Here is a 26,990-nt window from a genome sequence, read left to right on the forward strand (position 1 = left end):
ATCTCTAAAACCAAAATTAAACCAGAGGGTCCCACACAGTGTGAGCAGCCACATGCCTTTCCTCCTGTGCATACTCTGACGATTCCAGTGCCCAAGTCCTAAGTGAGTGAGTCCTTCCCCAGGGGTGGCTTGTTCATATTTTATTTAGTGCACTTAAAGTGACATTTTCTACAGCTGTCAAGTGTGAGGTGGCATTTTCTGCATGGATGTTGGCCCATGCAGGGAAGGTCCCCAGCTGGAAGATGCTCTTGGCCCATGTGTTCATAGCCAAGCTAAGAAGCAGAACTCCCATAAGATTCATGAGCAACCCAGTTCTTGCCTACAAAAGAAATACAAAGACAACTGTTGAGTTTAGACTGGACATCTACAGCATGTGAAGCATGAAGCTATTTAAATATAAACATTATAAAAATGGAAGGCTTAATTGCCAATAATATTAGCAACATCTTAAGCAGACTTTCTTAAGCCACAAAGGCCATTCTGCAGATGCTTACCAAGCTTTGATCCATTAAACATATTAACATCTGTTTAGCCTCAGGAATGTGAACAGGAACTGGGACTGAGCCTAACGTTACTCATAAGCTTTATTTCACTGAGCTGGGGAACTTTTCCTGCATGCAGAAACCCATGAAGTTAAGCTGCTGACACTAGCAGGAACAGGAGCAGGGTCTGCGAGATGCTGAGCACATTCAAGACCATCTTTTCACCATTTGGAGCCATGGTGGCTCCGAATTTCACAGGGACAGACATCATACAGGCTCCTTTCATATCCCTTCAAACACTGCTGAGAACAGTGTCAGACTTTTGTCTTTTCATTTTACTACACATTGAACTAGTAACAATCTGGAAAATTCCTTTTTTAAACACTGCACTCACGCTGATTGTTTTCAGCTTTTTCTGTATCTAGAAGAACTTACCATATCCTTGACCATCAAGTGTCCAGAAGAAAACGCGATTGAGTTAGGAGGTGTTGAGACTGGCAGCATGAATGCGTAGGAGCATCCTATTGTTCCTGGTATCATTAAATAGAGGGGATTTACTTTCAGACGAATGGCCTTGAAAAACAGAAAAGAACAGAAATTGCACCTCGGGGGTTCGGAGTCGTAGGCAGATACATCACAGAATGCAAATAGCTAGCGCACCATGAAGAGCCCTAGCCCACACTCCGATAAATAATCACATATCTTGCCAACAACGTCTGAAGGACTATTATCCTTCAGTGTCCGTGTTGCACTACAGGCACTTGCGTTGCTGCTCCCAAGGATTTCAAAGGGCCTGAAGCCCAGGAGCAGGAGAACCGCACGGTGCCTGTCCCAGCACAGACACAACACAAACCTGCCCATCCAAGAGGCAGGGCAAGGAGGGGAGCAGGGGAGCAGCTGATCTTGCCGCAGGACTACCTTACCAGCTCTGCCAAGACAGGTAGAAAGATGATAATAGTGGCTGTGTTGCTGGCAAACTCCGTGAATAAGGCGATGACAATCGTGATGAGGATCACAGCCACGGGCGGTGGTACGCCCTCCAAGGGATGCAGACGGCTTCCTATCCAGACAGACAAACCAGACTCCTGCAGAAGGGGAGAGCAAACAAGCTGGAGAGTGGAGCTCCTGCATCCCTGCAGGTGAATGGATCCTCTCCTAGAACAGCAAATTACATACGGCCTTCACCAGCATACCAGCTGGTGTGCAACATCCTCAGGGTATTTAACAGCAAGCAGCTTGAAAGGAGCTGCAAGATTTCTTAACCTCCTTAGTTATCTGCTGCACATTGTTGTCACCTGGAGTTGAGAAAAATGTCCTTCAAGTGTTGTGACCCTGCAGATGCAAATTTCCCAGAGCCACATAAGAACCCCAAGTGATACCCTGACAAAATCCAACTCTGTTGGGCAGGATGACTGCAACACGGCATCTGCGGTGAGCCTCACCTCGCAGCCCTTTGCCATGGCAAAGCCTCCTCCAAGCAGCAAGATGATGTTCCAGGGCACCGTCTCTTGGGCCTTCTTCCAAGTCAGCAAGGGCTGCGTCTCGGTGTTTGGTGCTAGGTGAAGAAAAAAGTCCCGTGTCAAACACCCACCCGAAAAGGAGCATGTCAATCATCATCTGACAGAATGATATCAGGAGCCTGACATCACTGCTGAAGCTCACTAACCATGAGTTCCTGCTGATGGTTAAAATATACATATGAAGTCTCTTAAGCTAGACAATTAAAAGATCATTTAACTTAATAGCAGATCTTCCAAAAAAAGGAAAAGAAAATAAATTGTAGCACTTAAAGTTTTCTTTGAGGCTTTCTTGAAGGAACATTTAATATCACATTAATTTTCTGTCTGTAACAGACATAAACATTGTCCTCAACAAATGGGAGTCTGTGGAAGGAGGAAATTTTCTACCATTTGAATTATGAAGATGTTGTTAATTTTCCACTTGCTGTTCAACAGCTGCCGAGCTTTATGGCAAAGAGCTCATCTCCCCTAAAGGCCATCTCTTAATACATGGTGAAGTGAGCTCTGCCATATGGAATGATGCACTAATGGAACTGTAATTTTCTATTGAACAAGGGCACACATATTTTATCCAGAGGAGGCCTGATTAAACTTCTTTCTGCGTATGGACAACACAACAAATGTGCACGACCCAGAGCAGCTGGCATTTTATTCCCACAGACCCCAGCCAGTGCTGCACCATCCATGAAGGGCCTTCATCAGCTGCATCTCCACATTAAGACCATATCCGATTCCAAGTGGCCTATGAATTAAAATTTGTATCTCATTGCTACTCAAGAGGACAGACCCAAGACCTCAAAATACTCCTGGTACCAAAACCTGCTGGAGAGTTTGGGCTTTAGGAGTTTTAATTCTAAATCATGCTAGGAACCGAGGAAGGGCCCCTGTTTCTGACTATGGACAGCTCACCCAGCTTTGCCCTCTCAGAGGTTCATGCTCCCTCCTGAGGGACAGGAGCTGTTTGGGAGTCAGCAACCAAACCTGTTTCACAATCAGGTCTGCTACCATAAATCAACATCAATTCAGTTCCTTCAACCCACCAGGGCATCATCTCTGACAGCTACATGAGCAACCAAGTCACTCCTGCAATCGACAGCAGGGCAGTGACTGCTGAACCTCTCCTGGCACTTCAGTAAAACGCCTCCCTAGGATCAAACTGCACCTTCAAGCCACGCTGCAGCTGCTGTGGGCTGGTGCAGGTCCAAGGGGGAATAGCCTTGGCTCTTGCTCCGTGCCTGCCCTGCCAGAGCACAGGCAAGGACAGAGTCCCTGCCTGGAGGGGTCTCCTACTCACCTTTCAGGTCAAACCACCACCTGAAGGAAGGTTTTTGTGAAGGGAAGAAGAACAGTATAATCACAATGGTGATTCCTGTAACTGCATCCGAGATGAACCTGTCCAAAAGCAGCAGAAACACTTGTAATAAGCACAAGCCTGTAGAATTACAAAGTTTATGAGAACAGGGATTTCCCAAAGAAGATTACAAGTTTCCGTCAGGTTTGAACTACACTCATTGTTCACAGTTCTTTCCTTTTTAATTCCCTGTCGAGCTACGTTTCTACAACGAGCTGTGAACCCCCTAGAAAAGCTGCCCTACAAATGTAAAACCCAAGATCTTATCCCCACCACACTGATGCTCTGGCTGTTCTGATTCAGGAGTCATGGTCAGTCCATGAGGGGCTGTGAGGACAACTTTCCTCAACTCATTGCAGGGAGGAAGACAAGCAGAGCCCAGACCATCTTATTTATATGAGCTGTTCGCAAAATGCTCAGACTCTAAGGTGAAAGGCAGGCTCCATCCAGTAAAGAGCTTAAGCATGCGTTTCATTGTAAGGAGCTATTAACTGATGAGGAAAAAGTCCATAACTACTTTGCCATATTACGGAATCATTTATTAAGACAGGGTTTTATTTAAAACAAACAAACAAACCAACCAACCAACCAACCTATGAAGGTCTCTTCTGTAAAGAGATAACAACACCCTCTCCAAGCTTTAGCATTCCTCAACTGCTATATCCGTTTGTCTTCCCAAAGTACGGACCTCACGGGGAGACAAACTTGCCCAACAGACAGGATAGCACTTGGGGGCAGCTCCTGACATCTCTCTTCAGTCTCCAGACCTCCAGTGAAATCAGTGGATTGCATAAAGAATTAATTATTTCACTGTAAATGTACCTATAAACAGTGTTCCCTACATTAAAACCCTAGGGATGGCCTCAGACAGACACATGCCAACTTCCCACCGGGCTTCATGTACCTCCTCCAGGAGACAGAAACAATAAAGCCGGCTCTGCTACTTGAAGTTCAGTTTAATTTATTCCAGGAAACCTGAGTAATAGTGTTAAGCAACACAATCAGAAACCTCAACAGAAATCTCAACAACTTTGAAATGTTATTGAAAATGTGACAGTGGAATGAAAATAAAATCTTACCCTGGTGCAAACAAGCTTGCCCAACCTGGGATGAATTTGGGATCCCTGGAGAAAAGCATGATCGCAAACACACAGAAGAAGAAGAAAATTGCCTGTTCTGCAAACCTAAAATGAAAAGAAATGCCATTAAAATGCTGATGTGCTAAAGGGGTGGATCCAAGCTAGGACAAGTATTGAGCTCAGGCTGCAGCAGCTTGGGTGAGAATTTAGGCTGGTTTTCTAAAAATAACTAGAGTGAAACGTTGGAATAGATTGTAAATCTGTTTGCAAATATGGATATGTGCCAGCAATTATCTCTTATCGGAAGACATTAAGGAGAGGCAAGACAGGCATCAGGAATGCCCAGATGTCACAACAGGCATATGCAAGGTTGACCCTCTGGCTGTGGCAGAGAGGAAGGGCCAAGCAGTTTCTCATGGTCATTCGTCTCACCACCGCCCTCTGGGATGTCACTAAGGCATCGTCAGCTAGGGATGGCTTCACTCCAGTTCAACCAACATAAAAGGATGGCTGAGATTCAAATCATATGTGAAACAGCAGGAAAAAACTTCAAGGACAACCTAAACAGTATCCCTCAGACACATGACAAAGAGCAGGGTAAATATCATTCGCTAAGCATCAGGCTTGACTCTAGTGGAGTCAAGATTTAACCAAGACAATGCCTCAAAACACCGTTGAAAACCTCTATGAGCACAAGGAAGGGCATTTAAACCATTGGGAAGAGGCCACTTGCATTGATTTTACGTTATGGGGCTGCTAATCAAATTGGTAGAGCACAGCTTAATGGACTTTCTCACTCCTAGACCTCAAAGTGGGACTTTGATTCTTTCAGAGACATTTTGCAGACTGCTTGATAATGTACTGAATGGAACAAATAAACCAATTTCTTTCATTTACAGCACAGACAATTGTCTTTGAAGAACCACTCCATTTTCCACACAACAGCAATTACGATGTCGATAGCACGACACAAACATCACCAAATCTTCACAGCATTGCCGTGAGTACGAAAATACTATTTTACAGATGGAGAAACACAGACCATTTAAGGTTAAGACCTGCAGTTTCTAAAACCTTCACTAGCCCTCGTTGCCCAGAATATCGATGGCTGGTTGGACACATCTAGTGTTTGACTCCTAGCAATACTCAACTTTTCCTGCTTCCCCCTTTTTTTGGCATTTCTCATAAGTCTAAAACTTACATTTCTTTCTCCTGGTTCCTTTCTCCAAAATATGATCCTCATCATTGCAATTTGCACCAAGATTTTTCCAGAAGACAAGACCTTTGAGAAACTACAATAAAAAGCTAAAAGTCTTCTGTTCTTTCTTCACCTGACTAATACAGTTGAAGGAGTTATTCAGAAAAAATAATGTACTCCATTACATGGATCTGACTTCTTTCCATATACTTTCTTTGAGCAGCTATTAAGCTTTCTTAATGTATACCCACAATCCATATGATTCATATCTATCATGTGATTCGTCAGCCTTCCCAGCAAATGCTTCCTGCTTCGCACAACAGATATGCACAAACCTTCAAAATTCAGCCTGTGTTGGTTAGTACCCAACATGCACAGGATTGTTTTTGTCCCTGGAGCAGAAAAATTACAAACAGTAATTAAACAACCCAGCATGAATTCACTCTATAATATGAACTTTGTTCTTGAGAAGATTTGAGCACAAGCTGCTATTTGCAATTATTCCTGTTAGAGAAGGTGGAGAGGCTGGAGCACGCAAAAAGCAAACTTCAGCAGGTTACAAACACTCTGAGTGGAAATATCAACTCAATTTTCTTCTAGAAAACTCCATTTTCCTCAGTTCTTCACTCTTAACACAGGACATTTCCAACCCACTTGATTTCTTTTTCACTTCAGTCCCGACTTTAAGACTCACTTTGTTGGACCCAGTTTCTGATAGTCCTCCTTTATCACTTCTCTGGCTCGGGCTTCTGCATCCACTCTTATATTTGACTTTCTTTTTCTCCAGCCCCTGCCAAGAAACAGAGTTATATCTTTCCATGCCTCTAACATAACTGACACAATAGTAAATGCATGAGACTGTGTACTTCTCCAGTGCCTGCTCTGCAAGTTTCAAAGAGCTGCACATTTCTGGTGGCCCAGTTTGCACTATCTTCAAATCATGAAGACTGATGATGAAGGTCTCTGGCGCAGTTACAGGCAAAAAGGCCCTATTTCACATACTCTTCCTCTCTGCATTCATACAAATGAGACCTTGCAGAGATTAGGAAGTTTCCTCTTGTTTATATTCTAAGCTGTTTCCTCCAGCATGGGCTGTGATTCCCAAAAGAAAGTCCTAACACTGCAGGATTTCCTCATCTCTAGCAGATACCTACTTGGGAAGAGGGTGACAGGGAAAATTAATCTGTCCCTTCACTCCTCAAGTCACTTGCAATTTCCTGCATGATCCCAGGATGCTGCTGAGGAACAACAAAAATGTGAGGAATTTCTAACTGGCCAGAATGTTAATGTGCTCCTGGCTAAGCCTCTTAGCTTGGCCACACTGACCGCGCACACTGTTTGATCCTTTGCAGTATGTGCATACAAATGATACATCCGTATCTCGCACTTCATCTCCTGACACATTGCATGACGCTGAACCTGGTTTCTCACCATGTCTGTGACCTTGATTAAACCTACAAACCCAACTTTCTGCATCAGATGCATCCACCTACCTCTGCGGTGCCTGCACTTTCTTAACTCATTCACTGTTTCAAAGGGATATCATGGCCAGATCTTCTATACGGATGAATGGTTGATCATTCAGAAGTTTCTGAAACTCAAATAGCTACACCTGGCCATTCAGTTTCTTATTTTTGGGGGGGTGTTATTACCAGCAGCTTCATCTCAGCCTATACCTAAGCCATTTAATGTCTTTTGGATTCAAGCAAAGCCGACATGCTACTAGAGCGATGTCCATCTGCCTGTACTGTGCTGCAGACACCAAGGACTTGCCCACATAGAAAGTCCAGCCACTATCCCTGAGCCATTACAATCAAAGCAGCCCAACAAACTCCTGCAGACACTTGGCTGTACTTGTGCGGCTTCGCAATGTCTCTTCCGAGGCACCTCGCCACTGGGGAATACTGGTATCTGCGCTGGCCCAGCTATCCCAATAAAGCCGGGCTTTGTGCTGACAGAGATGAGCCAAACAAAACAAAGAGCATCACGTTCTCCAAGCAGGAGAGCAATTTTGCATTTCACCAGGGGCTTTGGCCAGCACAGCTACCTCTTCCCTCACCTGAGGGCAGGACACCGGGCCGTGCCCCAGCCTTCACGGTAGGACACCGGGAGTTCAGGCTCCACATTGCACAAGCCCTGGGCACGCGATGCAGAGCGGGCAGGTCTAAGCGGCCGCCAGCCAGCAGAGCATCCCACAGCAGCACGCAGAGCCTCCTGTGAAGCTCCCCGAGCAATTTAAGAACCAGCGTTTGACATTTTCTGGCTTGAAACTTTCCCATTGATTTTTTTCCTGTCTCTGAGACAATGTAAATATTTGGACACCTGTTCTCTCCTTTTTTCCCCTCTTCTATTTGCATTTTAAACTCAAAATAACAATTAAAGACTTCTCTAAATACTAGAAATTCTGTACAATCCCTGGAGAAAGCAGGACTGTGAGTATGAGACTGTGCAGGGGGAAAAAGAGCTCCAAATGAACCAGCATGGCAGTGCTGCAACCATTTTAAGCAGTCTACACTAGGGGTTGCATGTATCCAGCAAAGATTTACCGGAAAAACATGTTATTCTCAGTTACAGATTAACACGTTGTTGTAAAATTAAGCCCTGTTGTGAAGTAATCTGTTCCAAACCCAACTTTCTGTCCCAGGAACAAATCCTGGCTTTTATGTTCTAGGAGATTTTTGCTACTAATTCCAAGGGAGCCAAGATTTCACGTTAGTCTTCAAAGTTTGATCCTGCTTTCCTTTCTGCCAGTGAAAATCTGCCACTGACCTCCACAGACCCAGTTCAGCCAAACCTTTAAACCTTTAAAAATTGTATATTTAACTGAATGAATATATAATACATACTCTGTACACATATGTATTTCAGTCAGATAAAGTATATGTAACTATGAGATATCTTTTAAACCTTCCTGTTTCATATCAGCTTCTTAAAAAGAGATGACTTGTTACAGCACAAGCATCCTGAAGTTAGTTATGAAACCCCCCACTGTCCAGGAGATGATCCTGGGTGATATCAGTAGATTTAGTATGAGGATCATGATTAACATGTATTTCACAATGCTGGTATAACCAGGCTACATATATGCATATAAACGTACCTCAGATTAATTCCTCCATACAGGATGGAAATCCATAGCCATCCCAGGAGAAGAAAAATCAGCATTAAAGGAAATGCAAACATAAACCAAGAACCAAAGTTCACCACATCACATTCTGGAAAATAACTAAGCAAATGGGAAAAAATCAAGTTAATGCAAAAAGGGAAAACAACCCTTCAGTTTAATGGTAAACAAATATCCGTAATCAGCAGCAAAATATCCCACAAACTTGCCAGCGTGCATTCAAAAACTATTTATCTGTGTGCATTAGCAGTTATCTGGGCACTAAGAGATTTGGAGAGTGTTGTGTTGGGACAACTCCCCAAGGCCACCCTGCCACCCACAGCTCCCCCAGCCCAGCTGTACAAGCCTCCACAGGAAGAGCTGAAAATCTCTCTCCGGATGGCTGATGCTTTCATACAATGATACTCCTGAACACCCAGGATTAAACCCTGCTACAACAACTGCTGCAGAGTCTGAACATGAACCTCATAGGGATGCTGTACATGCCTAGGAGAGCCTGAACATACTCCTTGCAGAGGCCAGCAAAGAAATACCTGCAGGCACTTAAGGTGGCACAAATCTCTGTTCCCATGCACATAGGAGGCATCTTTTATGACTAAGAAAACGGCTCAGAAGTGGCAGGCTTCTTATTCTCCTTTCTACCATACAGCAGTAGATGTAATTGCTCACAAAACACTACACGGCCTGTTTCAACAAAACAGTTACCAGATTAATTGTAAGCGTGTAGTCAAATCCCATTAAATTCAGTGGGATTAAGAGCATCAGTACAGTGAAGCACATATGCACTGGTTTGGCTGACAGCCTGGCTGGGTACGCTTGAAACCTGCTTATTACAGCTAAGGCTGATGAAACCACCCTCTGCTTTCATCTGCTCACCAAGTTTCCCAAAACGTTCTGGAAAGACTTAAATTTTATAAACTAGTCCTCAGCACAGAAGGGCATTTCCTACAGGGATGGAGAACACTTTTCCAGGATTTACAAGGCTCTCCAGGACAGCCTCCCATACCTCTTCAGCTGTCCCAGAAGGATGAGGTTTGGTGCAGTTCCTGTCAGTGTTGCTGTACCTCCAATGCTGGCCGCGTATGGGATTGAGATGAGGAAACCTTTCCATATATTTGTCTTGTATTCCTCCTCCTTCTTTAAGTCTGAGAGAGTATCGCTGGCAACCTCCTTCTCCTCCGTCAGATCTTTGCTTTAAAATAGTTCAAAAGAGAAGCTGGTGAAAGCCCTGGTTTAAATACAGTGCAACCACTTCAGAGCCTTGACAGAAGGAAAATTCCCAGGTTTTAGAAATCCAAGCTAACACTGTCCTCAAGGACACCTAAGCAGCTCAGTGCAGCACAGGGGTCCACTGGGTGAACTGCCACATGGGACCAGCAGCCTTGCAGAGGGCAGAGCACCCTCAGCACCCATCCGAGGAGCTGAGGGTGCACATGCCTTGCCCGGCCCCTCAGCAACTTGTAACACTTACAAGTCCACAAGACTGCTAGGAGAAAAAAAAAAAAAAAAAAAAAAAAAAAAAAATTTGATAGCACTGAGAGGAAAGAAACATCTGCTCCTGAGAAGATGCTTCCTTCCCATCACTGTTATCAAAGCAGGACCATCACCAGTGTGTAAATCCTGGTGGGGTTTGTATCACTGTCTTCACGCTTTTGACATTTGTGAGAAAACCAAGGCACAATTCCCCAGCAGGAGACACCTCTGGCTACCATTTCAGCATGGCTGGAAAATGTCTGCAATGATTTGGACATGCAGAGGGATCCTGGACACACAGAGGAGGGTTTCTATCATCAAGCTGCTAGTGATTGGGACATTTGTTATAATCATAACAGTTCAATGATTGAATTTCAAATTCCTAAAACTTGGTCTCACTCAGGGGATAATTCTCTCAACTCTCCAATACAAACTTTATAGTTAACTTACTCCTCAGTACTTGCCAGAAACTGCATCTCAGTTGGTACAGTGTAAAGTTTATTCTGCTGTAAAGATGCTGAAAGAGAAAGATGAGGACTTTAAAACAGTTCAAAGCATCTAGAAAATTCTCCTTGAACCAAACAGAGGAACGGAGGAAACAACTGCCATTTACAGAGGAGGGCAAATGAAGGGTAAGCTCACGCCACAGGGATGGGGTCGGGAGCGCCCCACGGGGATGAACGAGCCTGTATCCTCCTGCCACTGCTCTGGTCCCACTGCAGCACCCAGCTTCTCCTCCAACACCCAGAGGCGCTCGGTCCTTTTACTGCTTCTGCCACTATTTGGGCTCTGGGATCTTCTAACATGACCAGGAGTTCCAAGGTGTCACTTAACAAGTCATAGGTTTGGGGTGGGTTTTTTTAGGGGAGGTTAACCATAGCTCATTCTTAGGAAGAGAAACTGTTGGGCCTGATGTATCTGTAAGGCATGTTCCCCAAGGTACAGCAGCAGCACTCCCTGCCATGGAGCTCCGTCCCAAGGGATGAGAATTTTACCCCCTGAAGACACCTAGTGCAAAGTCACCATAAAGCTGCAATTGCCTCTTTAAAGACAAGGGTGAGACACATTTGGGGATAAGGCTTCATACCAGGTCCTCTGAAATCCACCCCAACAGCAAGGACCATTCCCAAGCCCATCACCCCCTCTGTAAATGACAGACTCTGCAGGCTGAGCAACTGGCCCCCAACAAGTTTAGGGCCACCCCAGGGGGACTCTTTTACATACACAATTCCCAGGGACCCTCCTGTGTATTTCACACAGGCTCTCCCTCACTGTCCTCCTTATCACCGACCAGAGGGAACACAAACAGGATCCAGGAGCACTTGAGGAAAGGGCATATTTTGACTAGAATGACCAGTGCTCTCTTTGGCAGGGAACTGGGAGCTGCATACCACCCTACCACACACATAGGTATGGAAGACTTCAGAAATCAAAAGACAGAAGTACAGTACAATCACTCTTTTTTACCAGATCTCACTCTAAGGCTTGTGGCATTTGTAGTCCTGGCTCATGGCTTGACCTCCTGAGGTTCGGAGTACAGGTGTGCTATTAAACCCCATTTTCCATATTCCTCCTCAGGACTGGAGCACTTGTGAGTTTTATCCACCTTCAGCCCAGTTGGCCCTTCCCCATCACTGCAGGCTCTGATGCCTTTCCTAGGGAAATTTGTATGGTTTGGGATACAGAGATCTGTGTCGCCACACCCTCAGACTATGCAGACCACTGCATGCTGAGCCCCATTCCTGGTGCTGCCACCCCAGCAGTCCCCAACTTTCCTTGCACCCTTCCCCAGTACAAAACACCATCCTCTTCTACCCGTATATGCTCAGGAGACCAAAAGCAGTGTGTGGAGAGAGGCCAGAGGTCAAAGTCTCTGGACTCGCTCACGTGTGTGCCAAAGACATGGAGCTCGTTCCAGCTCAGTGAACCAAAGAGTTTTGCAAAGTCATGTTTTACACATCGCTAATTTACTGAATTTGAGTTAATTGGCTTGGGCGCACACATGTTGAGCTTTCATCCCAACAATGCCATGATGGAGGGATGTAATTAGAAGGACTAACTAAATTAACCCATGGCTGACTGTTGATCCCCCCAACACATTTGGCCCAATGCCTCTTACCACTGCCATCCCATTCGAGCCTAGTGCTGGCTCTACAGAGACACATACTTCATCCTACCTCTTAATTAATTTTTCAATTTTTTTCCCTGCTAAGCCCAAACTCCCATCCCATCTTGCCACCACCATCTGTGAGTTACCTCTCAAGCAAGGCTTGCAAAAGGCAACCACGCAAAGGAAAGCCAGAGATGCTGCAGAGCAAACTTTTCCTATGAAACTTGTGGGAAAAACAAGAGTTGAAAATTGTCACAGGTCCACAAGTCAGAAGAGGTCAAAGACCACCGGGCTAGGACCTGGCTGTACACACCTCTCACAGAACAGCATGAGAAAGATTCAGCGGCCATTTCACCAAATACCTTAGAGGCAGAAAGGCCTAGATAAGATTGGCTTTAATGACATTTTCATTGTTTCTAAGACGTTGAAAAGGCCTGAGAAGGAGTATTTCCACCCACCAAGGGGTGCAGGCAGCAACACTGGGGCCATACCTTGCCAGCACGGGCTAGGGTTAGGCAGCAGAGTCCAAAAATGCATATTTCCCACTTGCCCCTTTAGAGACATCATTTCCAGGTCTGTGACCCAATGGAACACCTCAAACACTGGCTGCAATTTATCTTGAATTTGCAGAAGATATTCTCTGCACAGGAAAAAAAGGATGGAAATATATAATTTCTTATTATTTTTACCTGGAGACACTTAAGCTGCTCAGAGAAATGAAATATTGCTAATGATGGATTAGTGAACAGAGAGCAGGAGAGATGGGCAGGCTTACTAGCATGGTGGTTTCCAGTTTGTCAGACACCTGTCACATGGTTTGGGTTTAAGGCTGGAGATGTCAGACAGAGTTGCAGGGAATATATAACTCACCTTCAAAAGGAAAATTCTGGAAATTAAAAAAAGCCTATTGGTGTTCAGTTTATAACCCTGCTTCGATCAACCAGAACCAGCTGGGACTTCAGCCACCAAAGCTCATCTAACTGCATTCTTGCATCAGTAGCCAATAGCGTCAAAATGAACAAAACATTACACCAAATTTTAGCTATCAGTGACACAAGCATGCAAGTATTAACTGATCTATAATATGCTGCCCAAATGGTTCAGCATGGCCAGAATTCATTGTAACCCTGAGATTCTTTCATCAGCAAAAAGTGTGACCAACCAATCCAAGACATAACTTTAATTCTGGCACTGTGTGTGTAAGCAAAGCCCTTCACAAAGCTGGGTTCATTCACTTGCTGAGATTTCTTCAGGAAACCAAATGTTTTTACTTGCTACATATTTTTAAATATATTTTTAATTTATTTTTAGCCACCCAAGTATTTTTTAGCCTCCTGGACACTACTACGGTGTTATTAAAGCATATCTAAGGGGACTTGCAAACTGATCTTATCATACGCCATTGTAAAAGTTCGCTTCCACATACAGTCCCCTTCACAAATAAACCTGCCTGTCTTTTTTGGCACACAGATTATACTTCAGTTAGATAATAAAAATGAAATAAGCTATGATATGAGTATACCATTTTCTGAAAAACTAACTGCAACAACCCCATCGCAGATGTGCAACCAGCCCTGACTGTAGATGACACTCGACAGACAGGAACCCCATGCAGGAAGCTCACCTTCACATCTCCACTCCTAGGTGTGACATCAGATTCGTCACTTTTGACTGACTTCACATTTAGGGCTTCCTTCAAGGAACTTAGCTTTTCTCATCCATTCAGAAAGATGACAAAAAAGGATGAGTCTACCTTGGGACGCTAAAGTTCAAATAAAAAGTCTACACGATAGCCTGCATTTTGTTGTCGTACATTTTACAGATGACTCCTCCTTTGCTGGTAGTTACTACTTTTATATGCCTCTATCTCAAAAGAATACATCATCACACCATCACATGATATTTGCATATCACTTTATTCATTCTGCTGCTTGTATGCCTCTCTGACTTTTCTGGCTTCTCTCACCACTGTAAGCATTGTGAGCCAAGGATGTTAATTTTGTGCTTGACAATGTCTAGGACAATGGGGGTCTTGATTTTATGTGTTCCCAAACTCTCCTATATTTACAGATACAACTACAAAGTCAAACAATTTCAAAGGATGGGGTCAAGAAGGTTAAAAGCAGACTAACAAAATACAATGCTTCCACAAAATAAGAAGTTATAGCAAGAAGGTCAGTGGGGCTGATTTTAATTGATGTGAATGGACAAAATTCATAAAGCAAATGTGATAAAGTGACCCGGAGTGCAAATATCTCATGATTGCTAGACGTTAATGATGAATGATTAATTATATCTTTATTAGAGTACATATGTGTTTGAATCTTCTTCTGTGCACTCATTTTTCTGCGTTAGGACTCAGTGGGAAACAAAAAGCCATTGCTTTTAAATCACGGGGGCAAAAGAATTACTAATTAGTGCAAGAAAGAGAAGCCGCAACTACTGCTCCAAATATCAGCAACAGCTGGAGCAGGGGACTTTATTACTTCATTTCTGCTTTGCTGTTTCTCATCTCTATCTGCCAGAAGCTGGCAGCACAAAGCACTTCATAAATAGGTATTTAACCTGCAGGCCATCCCTTTCACCCTCCCTTTCTCCTCCAGCTCAGGCTCCAGTTTCATGGGGGAACAAATTGGAAAACAAGAGGAGAACCCACCTATCCATGAGCACATGGCAGCCCCGTGTGCTGTCACGGAGGGGCCGTTGTCCTCATCTCTGCCCGGCTCTCACTACCTGGCCAGTCCCTTGCTTGTCCCTGCAGCAATGCACCATTACGTAGCACTGATCTGCCCAGGTGTTACTACCTACAGCCCTCCCTGGCTCTGGCTATCCTTGCAGCAAGGCATCCCTACAAATCCCGCCACCACCGTGCCAACAGAGCTCGCTTTTCGCTTGCACCAGCAGCAGGGTTACGGAGCAGGTTGGCTGGGCATCACCACTTTTTGGTTTTTCCAGACCACTCACAAGCATTGCGTCCTGCATGACATGAGGAAGAGGCAGGATAAAAGGGAGTTTTATGCCAATAATCTTCCACTGCAGTAACAAAGTGTGTATTAAAATGGGACCAGCACTGAGATCACGCTGCAGCTAAGAAGTACTTGTGAAGTCAATAAAATGGGGCACATTTGACAGCAGCAGGGCAGACCTCAGCTGGCTTATACTACTGCCCTGTCTCAATTACCTTGGTTTTCTTCATTTTCCCTGTTCATATCCTTAGATGTGTCTTTCTCCCCAAACAGGCTTTTTAAAATTGCGTTTGCAATTGGAAGCATCATAGCAGTGGAGGCAGTATTACTTAACCACATGGACAGGAAAGACGTTGTCAACATCATCCCTAAAATTAGTCTGGAAGAGAGAAAAAAGGAAAAGATGAATTTCTTCAGTTTTGCAAGTTCTCTGATATAGCTATAGGAAGAAAAGCTCATGTGCAGGGATAAAAAAAACTAATAGGAAAAAGGACTTCTGTGACTGTTCTGTAACTGGATGGAGCACAGTCATGGGGCTGAACCAAAAGATTCTCCTCGTGCTCCACTGGCCTCTGAGCAAAGGCAAACAGCTGAATAAACTCAATAAGCTGAAAAAAGGGGGCGTGGGCAGCCCTGTGGTATGGGAGCCACTCGCATCACAGCCCACCACAGCAGAGCCACTTCCCGAGCCCCTGTAGCTCATGTCCCCCATGGAGATCCCCCTGCTCCCGTAGTCACCTGGCTGGCTGGACTCCCACCAACATGAGGACCCGGAGTGCTATCCTGCGGTGTAAATTCCACTCCTCAATGGCTGAGGCCATGATTAAACCACTAAGGAAGAGGAAATTGGTGTCTAAAAAATATTGTGGGCAAACTTTGTTAGATGGAAGGATCCCCAGGAAGGGAAAGAGGACAATGGGTAGCAGAGCTGTCACGGCCAAGGGCAGCGCCTCTGTGCACCAGTACAGGGCCATCAGCAGGATTACATAGAGACATCTTCCTTCCTACAAAAGGAGAAGAGAGGAAAAGTAAGACATGTGGCATTACAGAGGTATCTTGTCACTTAGAGACACTTAGACAAGCAAAATGCACCAATTAGTCCTTCAAGGATACAGTATTTCTCCCAAATTATTTCCATCAAGTCCAACACCTTCCCCCCTACATTGTGTAGGCGTTAAGGACTTACACTGACCCTGTGAGACCACCACAAAACCCAAATCCTCTTCGACTGCCTGAGCTTCCTACATGCTGTAGGGTGGCAGTGCACTGGGGCATCAATCAAGGAAGCTTTGGAGAGTAGGAACTGTCCCAACATGTTGGGTTAGGGTGCTAATCCTCAGCAGGAACTGTTGCTAATATCCTTAGGTGTCCCAATATCTGACCCTGCTATGCTTCATGTTTGTGCTTTCTCTCCACCTTCCACGGACCATGCTTTGCATGGCTATGGAAAACAGCTTTGAGATGGATGTATTGAGGCTCCACATTTTCATTTTCAACAGAAGGCACACAGAAGGTTTCTTTTCTTGGATCAGAGTCTCCCAAGAGACCAGTGAGAAACCATTACATGGCAACCCATCCCAGTCCCTACGGAAATCAGTAAATCAAGCACCCTGGTGTCACGCCACTTCCTGAGGGCAAGGAGCTCGCCCATGCCCAGCATCACCCCAGCCTTGGCCAAGGCTGGCAGAAACCCAGCGCCCCTACACCATGGCATGAATTCATTCATCCGCCCAGGAGGCACAAACTAGACCAAAGCCATTTGTCATGACAGCCACAGCTGAAATAACAAGTGATGGAAAGAAGTCAGGAGAACATCTCCAAGCCCAGGAGGGGGGCGCAAAGGGGAGCCCAGCACAGAACTGGGCTCGGTCACAGCAGGGCTGAACGGGGATATTGTCAGTGACTGTGGGGCAGAGTGCCCACAGGACTATAAATAACAGCCAAGAGCCACTTGGAAGCCACAGAGCTATTTATTTTACCACTCTTTTCCAGCTTGTTGAACAGGTTGAATTGTTACTCAAAGGCACCTCTGTCCCTCCACTTGGACCTTCCTCCCCAGCACCCCAGGCTGGGCTTGCTGGGCTTTTGTAAGGGAGATGACAGCTCTGCTCCCTGGCAGGGCCGAGTCGGAACGGCGTGGGCTGGGAACTGTGTGGAGCTGCGTCTTGGGGATAACACGGTCTCAGCTGCAGAGCTCGAGCCTGCAGCAAGGCACCAGGGCAGGTATGGCAGAGCCACAGCTTGCCTGGCCACCTGCAAAAGATTCACTCCAGGCCCTAGCTGAATGTGGTCATTCCAAGCTCCTAGAGCAGACACCAGCCCAGTAACATACCCACAAACGTGGATAAAAAATAACCACGGTTATCGAGAAAGCCAAAAGAGCAGAATATGCCCTGACACCCAGCTGAGGGCATAAAGCTGAGTGAATTGAAACAAACATGGATTTATCATTCAATACATCTGTAGTTAGTGTTTGAAAAGTGGCAAGAATGAGAGAATTTCTGATTTGCTTTTAGCACTCAGGCTTTGCATTCACAAGCAATGCTGCTAGTAAAGTGCACGTGGAAGCACAAATACCACAGAACAGAGTAATTTGCTTTGATTTTTTTTTTTTTTAATTCATCAATTGCAGTGTAGCAAACACTTCATGTGAAATACCCAAGATCTGGATTTAAAGATCACTTCCAGTCCTAATTTCAGATCCCAGTAAAATGACATCTGAGGTAGCATGAAGTAAACCCTTTACGTTCCCAGGGCTCAGTCCTGATACCTGGCAGCTCCCATGAGTTTCCCATGGCTTCACTTCTTCCAAACCAGTAGGACCACAGCAGTGCTAAATTTTGCAAAAATAAATAATCATGTTTTAAAATGTATGCACACTAGATTAGTGATTTAACTCTTGTGGCAACTGGTAATTTCTCTTTACTTGAGTTCTTTTTATACACCAAAGAAGTATCTTTGCTCTCATTAAGGCCTTTTCCATTTGATCTCTAAAGGCTGTATACACCTTTTTTTTTTCCTCCCACTGGCAAAATATTCTTCAGTTTTCTGCAAGGGAAGTTGCACCAAAGTCAACTTCAAAATAAAGACACTTTGCCTCTTACAGGGGTAGAGCAATTGAAAATACTTAACAATGTCTTGATGGAAGAGCGTACCGGAGAAGGCTTTAATCGACTTGATGAAATAGATGAAGTATGCTTTTAGAAAATTTATTCTATGTAAGGGATATTTATTCTCTGGTGTATGGAAAATGTTCTGGAAATCATTGCAATGAAACATAGCATCTTCACCGCAAGGTCAAAAGCGAAGAGGTAAAACTGAAACAGAGCAGAAAGAACCGCTCTACAGGGGGGTTCCCAAAATTTTGAAACCTACATGGATCAACAGCAAACCACTTGAAAAAGAAAGCTGTAGCATTGTTTATCCAATTCTATCTGCCAAAAGAGGACAAATAGCACCTATATTAAACAAGTTTTTCACTTAAGAGAAGACCATTGTTGAATTAAAAAAAAATAATAATAATAATAAAAAAAATCAATCAACAAGACCACTTCAGAATAACTTAGATTTGGAGCAGGCACTCCCCCCCCCCAAAAAAAAATTAAAACCATTAATAAAATTCAACCAAACTCTAAATAAAATTTAAAGGTTTTTAGTTTCAAGCTATCTTGCAAATGTTAATGAATTAATGCTCCCAATTTGATTAGCATGCAAACAATAAACACTAACAAATGTCAGAATGGTCTTTTAGGCAGAAGGCCACAGCTGCCCAGGGATGGTCTGGGCTTCACCCACTGTTACGTGTGGCACCATCACTCCCAACAGTCTCTATCCTCCAATCCCTCTGCTGTGTCACTGTCAGACTCCTTCTACTTCTCCCACCTCCCTGCAGCTTTGCTTTTGTTATTTTCATAAAAAGTCTATCAAAGTTCAGGGGGAAAAATGGTGGCACATGCGAACTTTAAAATGGGTCTTGTGATTGGGTTAATTTTATAACCATTTAATGATTTCCAGGGAAGTGCTCAGTGGCTCTGGACTGCAGCAGCCCTCCTTCCTGTTGCTCAAGAGCCTTGGGAATGACCTCTGCCCCTCCAGACACAGATCCTGTCTTCACTGGACTGAAAGCACTGGGGATTTTCCATGCTGGGGGACCTGCTCAGCTACAGCAGAGGAAGCCAAGCCACGAGGTAGTCTCCTATGGGCAGGAGAGCTGGCGTGAGCAGGAGATCTCCTGGAAGGGCAGATGAGGTACCCCAGGGAAAAGAGGTGCTGGCAAAAAATGTGGGTCAGATAAGGTAAACTGGCTCGCCCAGGCATAGCACTGAGGCACGGGCATGCACGAGTCACCAGTCCCCACCGCCAACCTGAAAGGAGCCATCAGGAGCTTCAGGTGGACCTTGCTCTTCACCAGCCCCAGGTTGCTCCTGGGCAGCCCAGTGCAGCCTGCCCAGTGCCCACAGCCCCCCCACCAGACAGACCCAGCGCTCAAAGAAGCCCTGCCTTGGCACTGCCAAGCTTTGGTTGTTCTCCATCAACCTTTGCATGTCACATGGTCATCACAGCCTCATCACCCCCACGCAGGATTCCCCATCATTCTTCTGCCCTATGACCAGGCAAACTGGGGACGTACAGGTGACAGGGCTCCTCCACGACCTCAGTCCCAATACCAAGAGATATTTTGGCTGCACTGGAGCTTTTCAAGCCCTTTTATCCCACTGCTGTCACAAAGGAGCATCCTAGCTGCGATACTCAGAACTACTCTACAAAAAAGTACCAGTGGCTTTTAGCATCTCGCTCACAAACCATTCTCACTTTGCAGCTGTGACAGTGCTGCTGGCCATCTCACTCACACTGCCTGTTCACCAACGCGATGGATATGTGAATCTGATTTCTACTAACCCAGCTCCTGCAAACATTATGTAATCTGGACATAAACCAAGACCTGTTTACCAGCCTTCCTGCCAGCACAGTTGTTTTGCTCCCATGGGGTATTTGCAGAGTGACTAGAAAGGGGCCAATAACACAGGGGCAAAAGCTGGAAAAGCTGCAGGGAAGATATTTTGCTCTAGAGTTACGCTGAAAAGACATAAAGCTTATTAAACACTCTTTTAAACTTCTTGAAGTATTTTGTAGTTGGCAGAAAGACAATCATTTTGTCCATTTTGCAAACAGGACAGCTGAAGCTCAGAGAAAGTGGGCAAATTGACCAAGATCACGTAGGAAACTAACGACAAAAATGAAGTAGGCATCTTAGAGAAAATCTTCCCTGGCTCACAGGTCTGAGGCTCACATGTTCTCTTGGAAGCAGTAATAGATCCTACATCTTCAAACATTCACAGACTGCGAAGCTAAAACAATACAGTGTTATGACCTGACACCCTGCGTGAGGTTGAGGGCTTCCCTTTTGAATCTCCATTTCAGCGTTAGGGTTTGGTTCTGGTTTTAAGATACATCCACCACATTTGATTAGAAAAAAATAAATAGTTTCAGTTTAGTAAGCCATTCCTATGATTAATTAACCTGACTGTTAAAATTATGTTGTGATAATCTGAATCTGCCTGCTTCAACCCTCGGCATCTCCTTACACGCTCCTCCTTTATGCTTTAGCCTGGGCCGCCCTTATCCAAACTCTGCTCGTAATGGATGTGCCTTCAAGGTAGCAATCAAGTTACTCCTTGCCTTTTTATTCTTTGAAAGAAACAGGTTGAGCTCCCACAGCCATTCATCACCTTGCCTGTTTTCTAGTCCTTTACTCATTCTGAGACTTCTCCAATTTGTCAAAGCCATTGCTGAGCTGTTGAAGCCAGACTGGAAGGACATCTCAGTGAAGCCACAACCTCAGCAAAGAGCAGCCTGGTAGATCCTCACTGCTCTTGATCAACTTTCACATGTCCATGCACACAAATATCACATCAACTCTCTTGGCTGCGGGTAGCCAGTCTGGTAGCAGTGTTCAGCTAATTACACATTGTCATCTCAAGCTCTTTTTAGGAATCTGCTTTGCAAGAAGGACTCCTGAGCAGCCTAACCTGGGGCCAGTGGTCCTGGTGATCCTCATCTACCCTACAGCGTATAGAAATGCACTTGGTTTATTGGTTCACAAAACTCCTCAGGGAGCTTTTATGCAATTCTTGTATGGAAATTGCCTAAACCTGTAGATTTTAAAGTAGCCAGGGCTGGATGCAAGTATTTTAATTTCCCTTTAGTTACTGTCACAATAAAAACATTTCATTATCAGATAACTTATTATGATTATAGGACTGTACTACGAGCACTTTCCTCAGTACAGAGCAAAAATGCTTCACTGAATATGGCTTTTCTGAGTTGTCCATCTAGCAACAGAATACTATGGGTCATACTCCTTTTGTGCCACACACTCAAAACACAGCTCATCACCCTCAACACCCTGCCCAGGGTTTTCTTTCTCAATTCTTTAACATCCCTTTTCATGTTTTCTACAGTTCTTAGCCTCCAATTAATATTGGCTCTTCTCAACTTCCCTTTTCCCCAAAGTATTGCTGCTTTTGCTTCCTCTCTTTGCCAGCTTGCTCTTCAACTAGTCTTGCCTTCCCTCCAGACTGAAGCTCACAGTGCACGTGGTAAAATGTCAGCACCCTACTTCCAGTTATCACCCCTCTTTCCTCACTGAAGTTCTTCCTCTCATCTCTTAACTGAACATTGCTTCCAGTTTTGTGAAACCGGCCTTTCTAAATCACCAAGCATGTACATAGCAGAGATGGACTTCATGCATGAAATGTATAATCAGGCTACAATCACTTATTTCACCTGCCAGGCTCCTCTCCTGACTGCTACCTCTTTGCCTGCCCATGCTCCTGCTGCGCTCTCCAGGACAGGATCCAGCTCCCCTCCACCTCCCAGGAAACCCCAGTCCCAGCCCACCACTCCACTTGCCTACATTGGCATCACCCCCTTTCCCCACAATGCCTTCGTTCATGTTCTTTGCTTTCAAGTGCAAGCAATGTCATTTTTCTTCTGGAAGTTCTTAAAGTCTCCTTGTTCTATCAGGAAGACTCACTACATCAAGTTAAAAATTGCTCTGTGGCCACCAAGGAAGTCAAGTCTGTTTTCTGAAGGCACTGGGCCCCCTTTGCCTGCTCAGAGCTCCTTTTAGCAGATTTGGCTGCCTCAGCTGTTACCACGCCAAGAGGCTGTAGACATTGAGTTCATTAGAAGCTGTTGGAACAAGCTCTTTGCACAGCTCATTAAAAGTGCCCCCCACGCCCCTTCCAGCAGAACAGTTCCCCCAGCCCCTCCTGCCCTGCCTGAGCCCTTTGCAATCATTCACAGCCCTCCGAGCAGGGATTTCGCAGGCACTTCCACTCACGGGACAAATATTCAGCCATTTCAGCAGCAGCATCCAGGAGGTGACACACAGACCCTTGCGCAGAGAACTCTTTTCTGGGAAGCAGCTCCATACAGAGCATTTCCTTCTGTTGTTTTATGTGATGGACACAAGCCACTGTTCCAGCCACTGTTTGGGAAGCACACCCTGAAGTCTCAGCAAACCCATCGACAAAGCAGAAATTTCATTTCTCTATTTAAGAGAAAGGAGATTGCAGACAAAACCACTTATGCAAGTCTCCCTCTCCATGACTGCAACCTACAAGGCCACCAAATAAAAACAAGAGCTATCGATGTAATGTCAGCACCAGTGTCAGCTGTGACGTTGTCCCTCTGTGAAGGGACTCACACAGAGATCTGGAGAACAACCATTGCAAGGTGACAGCTGATGAGAGCTTTAATAGCAGCTTGCAGATATGGATGCTGGAGTTCATCAGCAATAAGCAACTACAGACTTGATGGATGATTTTTCTCAAAGGATTTTGTCTCCAGGGAGATGTCACCTAGGTGCAGGTCTTACTGGAAAACCCATTACTCCCAGACCACAGGGTGTCACTCAGAAGTACACACTAATCCAAGAAGCCACATCCTATTTGTGGTTCTCTGTTATATCAACTTTAGGTCATGATTTCTTGGTTTCCAGACCGAAGTGAAACACTGCCCTTGAAGCCAAAGCTTGGGTGGCTTTTCATGGCTCCAGTCCCTTGGGATATTAAACTTGCTGAGCATCCCAGTGGGGAAAAGATAAATGGTGACATTATGCAGGAACAGATTTTAGCATCCCCAGACAAGGAAAGTACTACAGAGGTGCCTGAGACACCTTTTCACAAGGGAAATCTCATCCTGAGACTAGGAAGGGCTGAGCCTCACTGCTTCTTGTCTTCTACCAGTTCCTGTAACACCCTGTGAGGCAGCACACCACCATCCCAGGAGGAACATGGGGTTCTCCAGCCCATCCAACTCTCCCAGCTCCAGATGTACAGGTAATTAGTAGCATCAAGGTTGCTACAATGACTGCACCACACCCAGGAGCTCCTCCTGCCCCAGCCCGCTTTCAATGGGTGTCCTGCCTGGGACAGCCTTCCAGTAACACCAGCAGCAGCCCAGTCAGTTGAATTCCTTCTGAGATGGAGCCTGCTAAACACCTGCAGCAGCTAGTGCGACCTGGTTGCCCAGGAGAGCATGAGGCTGGACTCGAGTCCCATGTTCAGATAAACCATGCGACCTGAGCGGTGCGACTGAGGACACGCATTTTCCATCATGTGCCAGGATAACTTCCAAACTCTACCACCCCAGATCCCCTGCCCACTGAGCCCTTGCCTGTTCCCTCCCTTGGTGTTTTTACACCACAGTTAAAAGCGTAACCTGCTCCCTTTCTCTCCTCTGCAGCCCCCTGCGGCTTGGACTGTGGAGGTCAGTTCAAGCAAGCTCCAGACGTCAGAACTTAATCTCCTGTTGACACAACAGCAAGTTTCCTTCTTGCTGAAGAAGTGGGAAAATTTTGTGTTGAAACTGTAGATGAATCACTGACCCCTTAAAATGAATAGATACAATTTTGTACAGTAGCTCCCAGCTACAGGTTCAGCCCTGTGCCAGGCATGGGGAGAACTTGGTGAAGCTGCAGTCAGGCTTGCTTGGAACGTTGCTCCGGTTCACTGCCATGCGAGCATCAGAGTTTTGACAGCGACAAGTGCAGGTACCAGCCAGTCTCCCTGCTACCAACCGTAATGCATTTAGCGCCCGTGGAGAACAAAGAACAGATTGCCAAGGCGAGCGGTCAGACCAGTCAGCTCTGCCGGGGCCTCTACTTCCCTGCCTGGTGCAAATACTTCCACTTTCCCATCACCAGATTTTCTTTAATGAAACAGCGTTGATCAGACTGGACTGTGCATGAGGTCATCCGTGGGTCACACCCAGGAGCGAGCTACCAGCACGCTGCAAGAGTGGAGCGGGTGTGAACAGCACCGTTACAGCAGCAGAGACTTTTTTTTTTCTGCTGTACATGCTTTCCTGAAGGCCCAAATCGTTACACTGCCTGTGTAACACTTTACACTTCTATCAGTACACAGAGCATCTCGATTAAGGGCCTTCCCACAGGGCAGCACCAGGCTCATCTGTGATTTAGTCTCACAATTAACCCCTGTGTGGTTCAGGCACAAGCTTGGGCTGAGCCTACAGTGCAACTCCTCATGCTCTAACCATATCTCATGATTTTACAAGTGCCAAAGTCAAATAAGATACTATTAAATATCTTAAATATTAAATAGTGAAGTCACTTGTTCAGCTACTGTAAATGAATGTACAAATATAATTATCTACTTATGAATCTGCAATGGAATCAAGCACCTGTTGTGTAATGTGCTTTCTGCTCTTTGAGGCATTTACTATATTACTATTAAGAACTCACCCAAAAACGCAAAATAAAAAAAAGGTAGATTAAATCCAAAGAATTTTCTCTTTTAACATATGGTGTCATTAAATAAAGCAATGGTCATTCTGTTTTGGTTTCGTTTTGTGGTTTTTGGTTTTGTTTTTTTTTTTTATTTGGGAGATTTATTTTGACATCTTGAACGTAAAGGTTTCACCTGACAAGCACTATACAGGCAGAAGTAACTGCCACCTTCATGTCCTTAGAGCATCTGAATCATTCTATAACCACCAAGTACTGAACATCACCTAGTTTCCGATTTAAACAAAGTCATTCTCAGATGGATCCGAGTCAGAATGTAAGAGTGAAATCCTGCTCACACTGAAGTCAATAGCACAAGATTTCCCAGTGACTTCACTGCCCCAAGGATTTCCACCCAAAGTTCGGACCTCCTGCTGCATAAGAGTTACATACATGGGACAGCTGCAAAAATCCTCCAGTCTCCAAAATTTTGCCACAGACTGCTTACTGTGCCAAAGCCAAAACCTTACCAGGAGACCAGTTTTTCCACATCTACAGAACACCACAAATACTTTACTTGCAAAGCCTTTTCAGACACAGCACCAAAGTTCCCCCAAGAACCGCCTAGAGTGGTGCAGGTGGCACTCACAGCTCCCCTGCATTTCCCAGCCCTGCAGCATGAACCCCACCAGATGGCCACCTCCAGCACTGAAGCATCCCTCTCTCCCTGCCCACACCACTACCTGGTGTGATTCCCATAGCAAAGGGGATGGGACAGCAACACCTGGCAGCCTCAGAGCCTGGGCACTTGCCTTCCACCCCAGCTCTGCAAACACTTTGCTGGATGATGCTGGCCATGGACCAGCTTTGCCTCAAGTTTCTCCAGCTCAACTTCGGGCAGTAAAAACTACAATAACGCAGCTAGGTATCAGCAAGAAGTAATGGGTAGTGCCACCTCGAGCTCATTCTGAACAACGGGTTCCTCCCCATGTCTATGTACAGTTCACACTACCCATCCCTCTCCCAGCTAAGCAGTTAAGGTAACCCCAGGATGCTCCCTCCATTCACACTCCGAGGTGGCTGCAGAGGGGTGACGAGCTGGAGCACTGCAGGCTTCGGTGCTCCCCTCCTTCCATGGCAGGTAACGAACTGACCCTGCTGAGGGCCAAATACCACTGGGGCCGAGGCAACAGGGGAGCAGCAAGGTGGGACGGAGCACCAAGGCTACATCCCCAGTCCACGTCCCCAGGGCTGTGCCCCACAGCTCGGGCCCCCAGGCTCATCCATACACTTGGTCCATGCCCCGAGTCAGTGCCCCCAGTTGGTGCCCTCCAGCTGGTCTACCCAAGTCGGTGCACCCCTGTCCCCGGTCAGTGCCCCCCAGTCGCTGTCGCCGGCTGTTCCCAGCCCGCAGCCCCCGGGGGCAGCCCCGGCTGGCTCTCCCGCCCGCGGCCGGCGCCCCCCGCCCCGCCGGTGCCCGGTACCTTGGCGGGCAGGCTGAGCAGCACGGGCACCAGCGCCAGCGGCGCGCACAGCAGCACCACGAACCGCCGGACGCTCCACGCCTTCTTCACCAGCGCCCCCAGCGCCGCCATCCCGCGCCCGCCGCCCCCGCCGCTCCCCGGCTTTATCCCGCCGGAGCGGAGCGCCGCCCGCCGGGAGGGGCCCCGCTGCCCCGCCCTTCGCCCCGCTACCCCGCCCCCCGACCCCTCTACGGCCCCCCTAGATCGTGTCCGATCCCCCCCATCTCACCGTTTTCCCGCAGCTTTTGCAGCCGGCGGGGTTCGGCGGCGGCGTTTCAAAACTGGTTCAAAACCTCCGGCACCACGAGAGCTCCTTCGGTTTGACCGTCTGTGTGCTGCAGGCCATGAAATAGCAACTGGTGGTGCAAAGAACTCAGGCCCAACGCATCTAACTATAAAGAAATAGCGAGTAC

The 26,990-nt window shown here is 46.0% G+C and overlaps 1 protein-coding gene across 1 annotated transcript; it reads right to left on the reverse strand.

Moving 5' to 3' along the window:
• Nucleotides 1–133: 133 nt before the first annotated feature.
• On the reverse strand, nt 134–26,649 carry SLC13A3 (solute carrier family 13 member 3). The gene is made up of 13 exons (XM_086474646.1): nt 26,539–26,649; nt 16,042–16,307; nt 15,519–15,682; nt 10,678–10,744; nt 9,761–9,946; nt 8,731–8,856; nt 6,325–6,420; nt 4,433–4,537; nt 3,297–3,394; nt 1,925–2,037; nt 1,406–1,567; nt 918–1,055; nt 134–319 (listed from the first exon to the last, which is right to left on the reverse strand). Exons 1-13 carry the CDS (start codon nt 26,647–26,649, stop codon nt 134–136), a joined length of 1,818 nt encoding a protein of 605 aa, XP_086330772.1.
• Between the last annotated feature and the right edge of the window lie 341 nt (nt 26,650–26,990).

Source organism: Leptosomus discolor, chromosome 17, assembly GCF_034619465.1.
Source record: "Leptosomus discolor isolate bLepDis1 chromosome 17, bLepDis1.hap2, whole genome shotgun sequence".
In the NCBI taxonomy this organism is placed as follows: Eukaryota; Metazoa; Chordata; class Aves; order Leptosomiformes; family Leptosomidae; genus Leptosomus; species Leptosomus discolor.

Bases quoted from the DNA above. Each gene is read 5' to 3' on its own strand.
- SLC13A3 (XM_086474646.1), bottom strand. From the start codon at position 26,649: ATGGCGGCGCTGGGGGCGCTGGTGAAGAAGGCGTGGAGCGTCCGGCGG. The intron at 16,308-26,538 runs GTACCGGGCACC...CTCCTTTTGTAG, and splicing joins TGCTCAGCCTGCCCGCCAAG to GAAGGAAGATGTCTCTATGT. The intron at 1,568-1,924 runs GTGAGGCTCACC...CCCCTTCTGCAG, and splicing joins CCATGGCAAAGGGCTGCGAG to GAGTCTGGTTTGTCTGTCTG.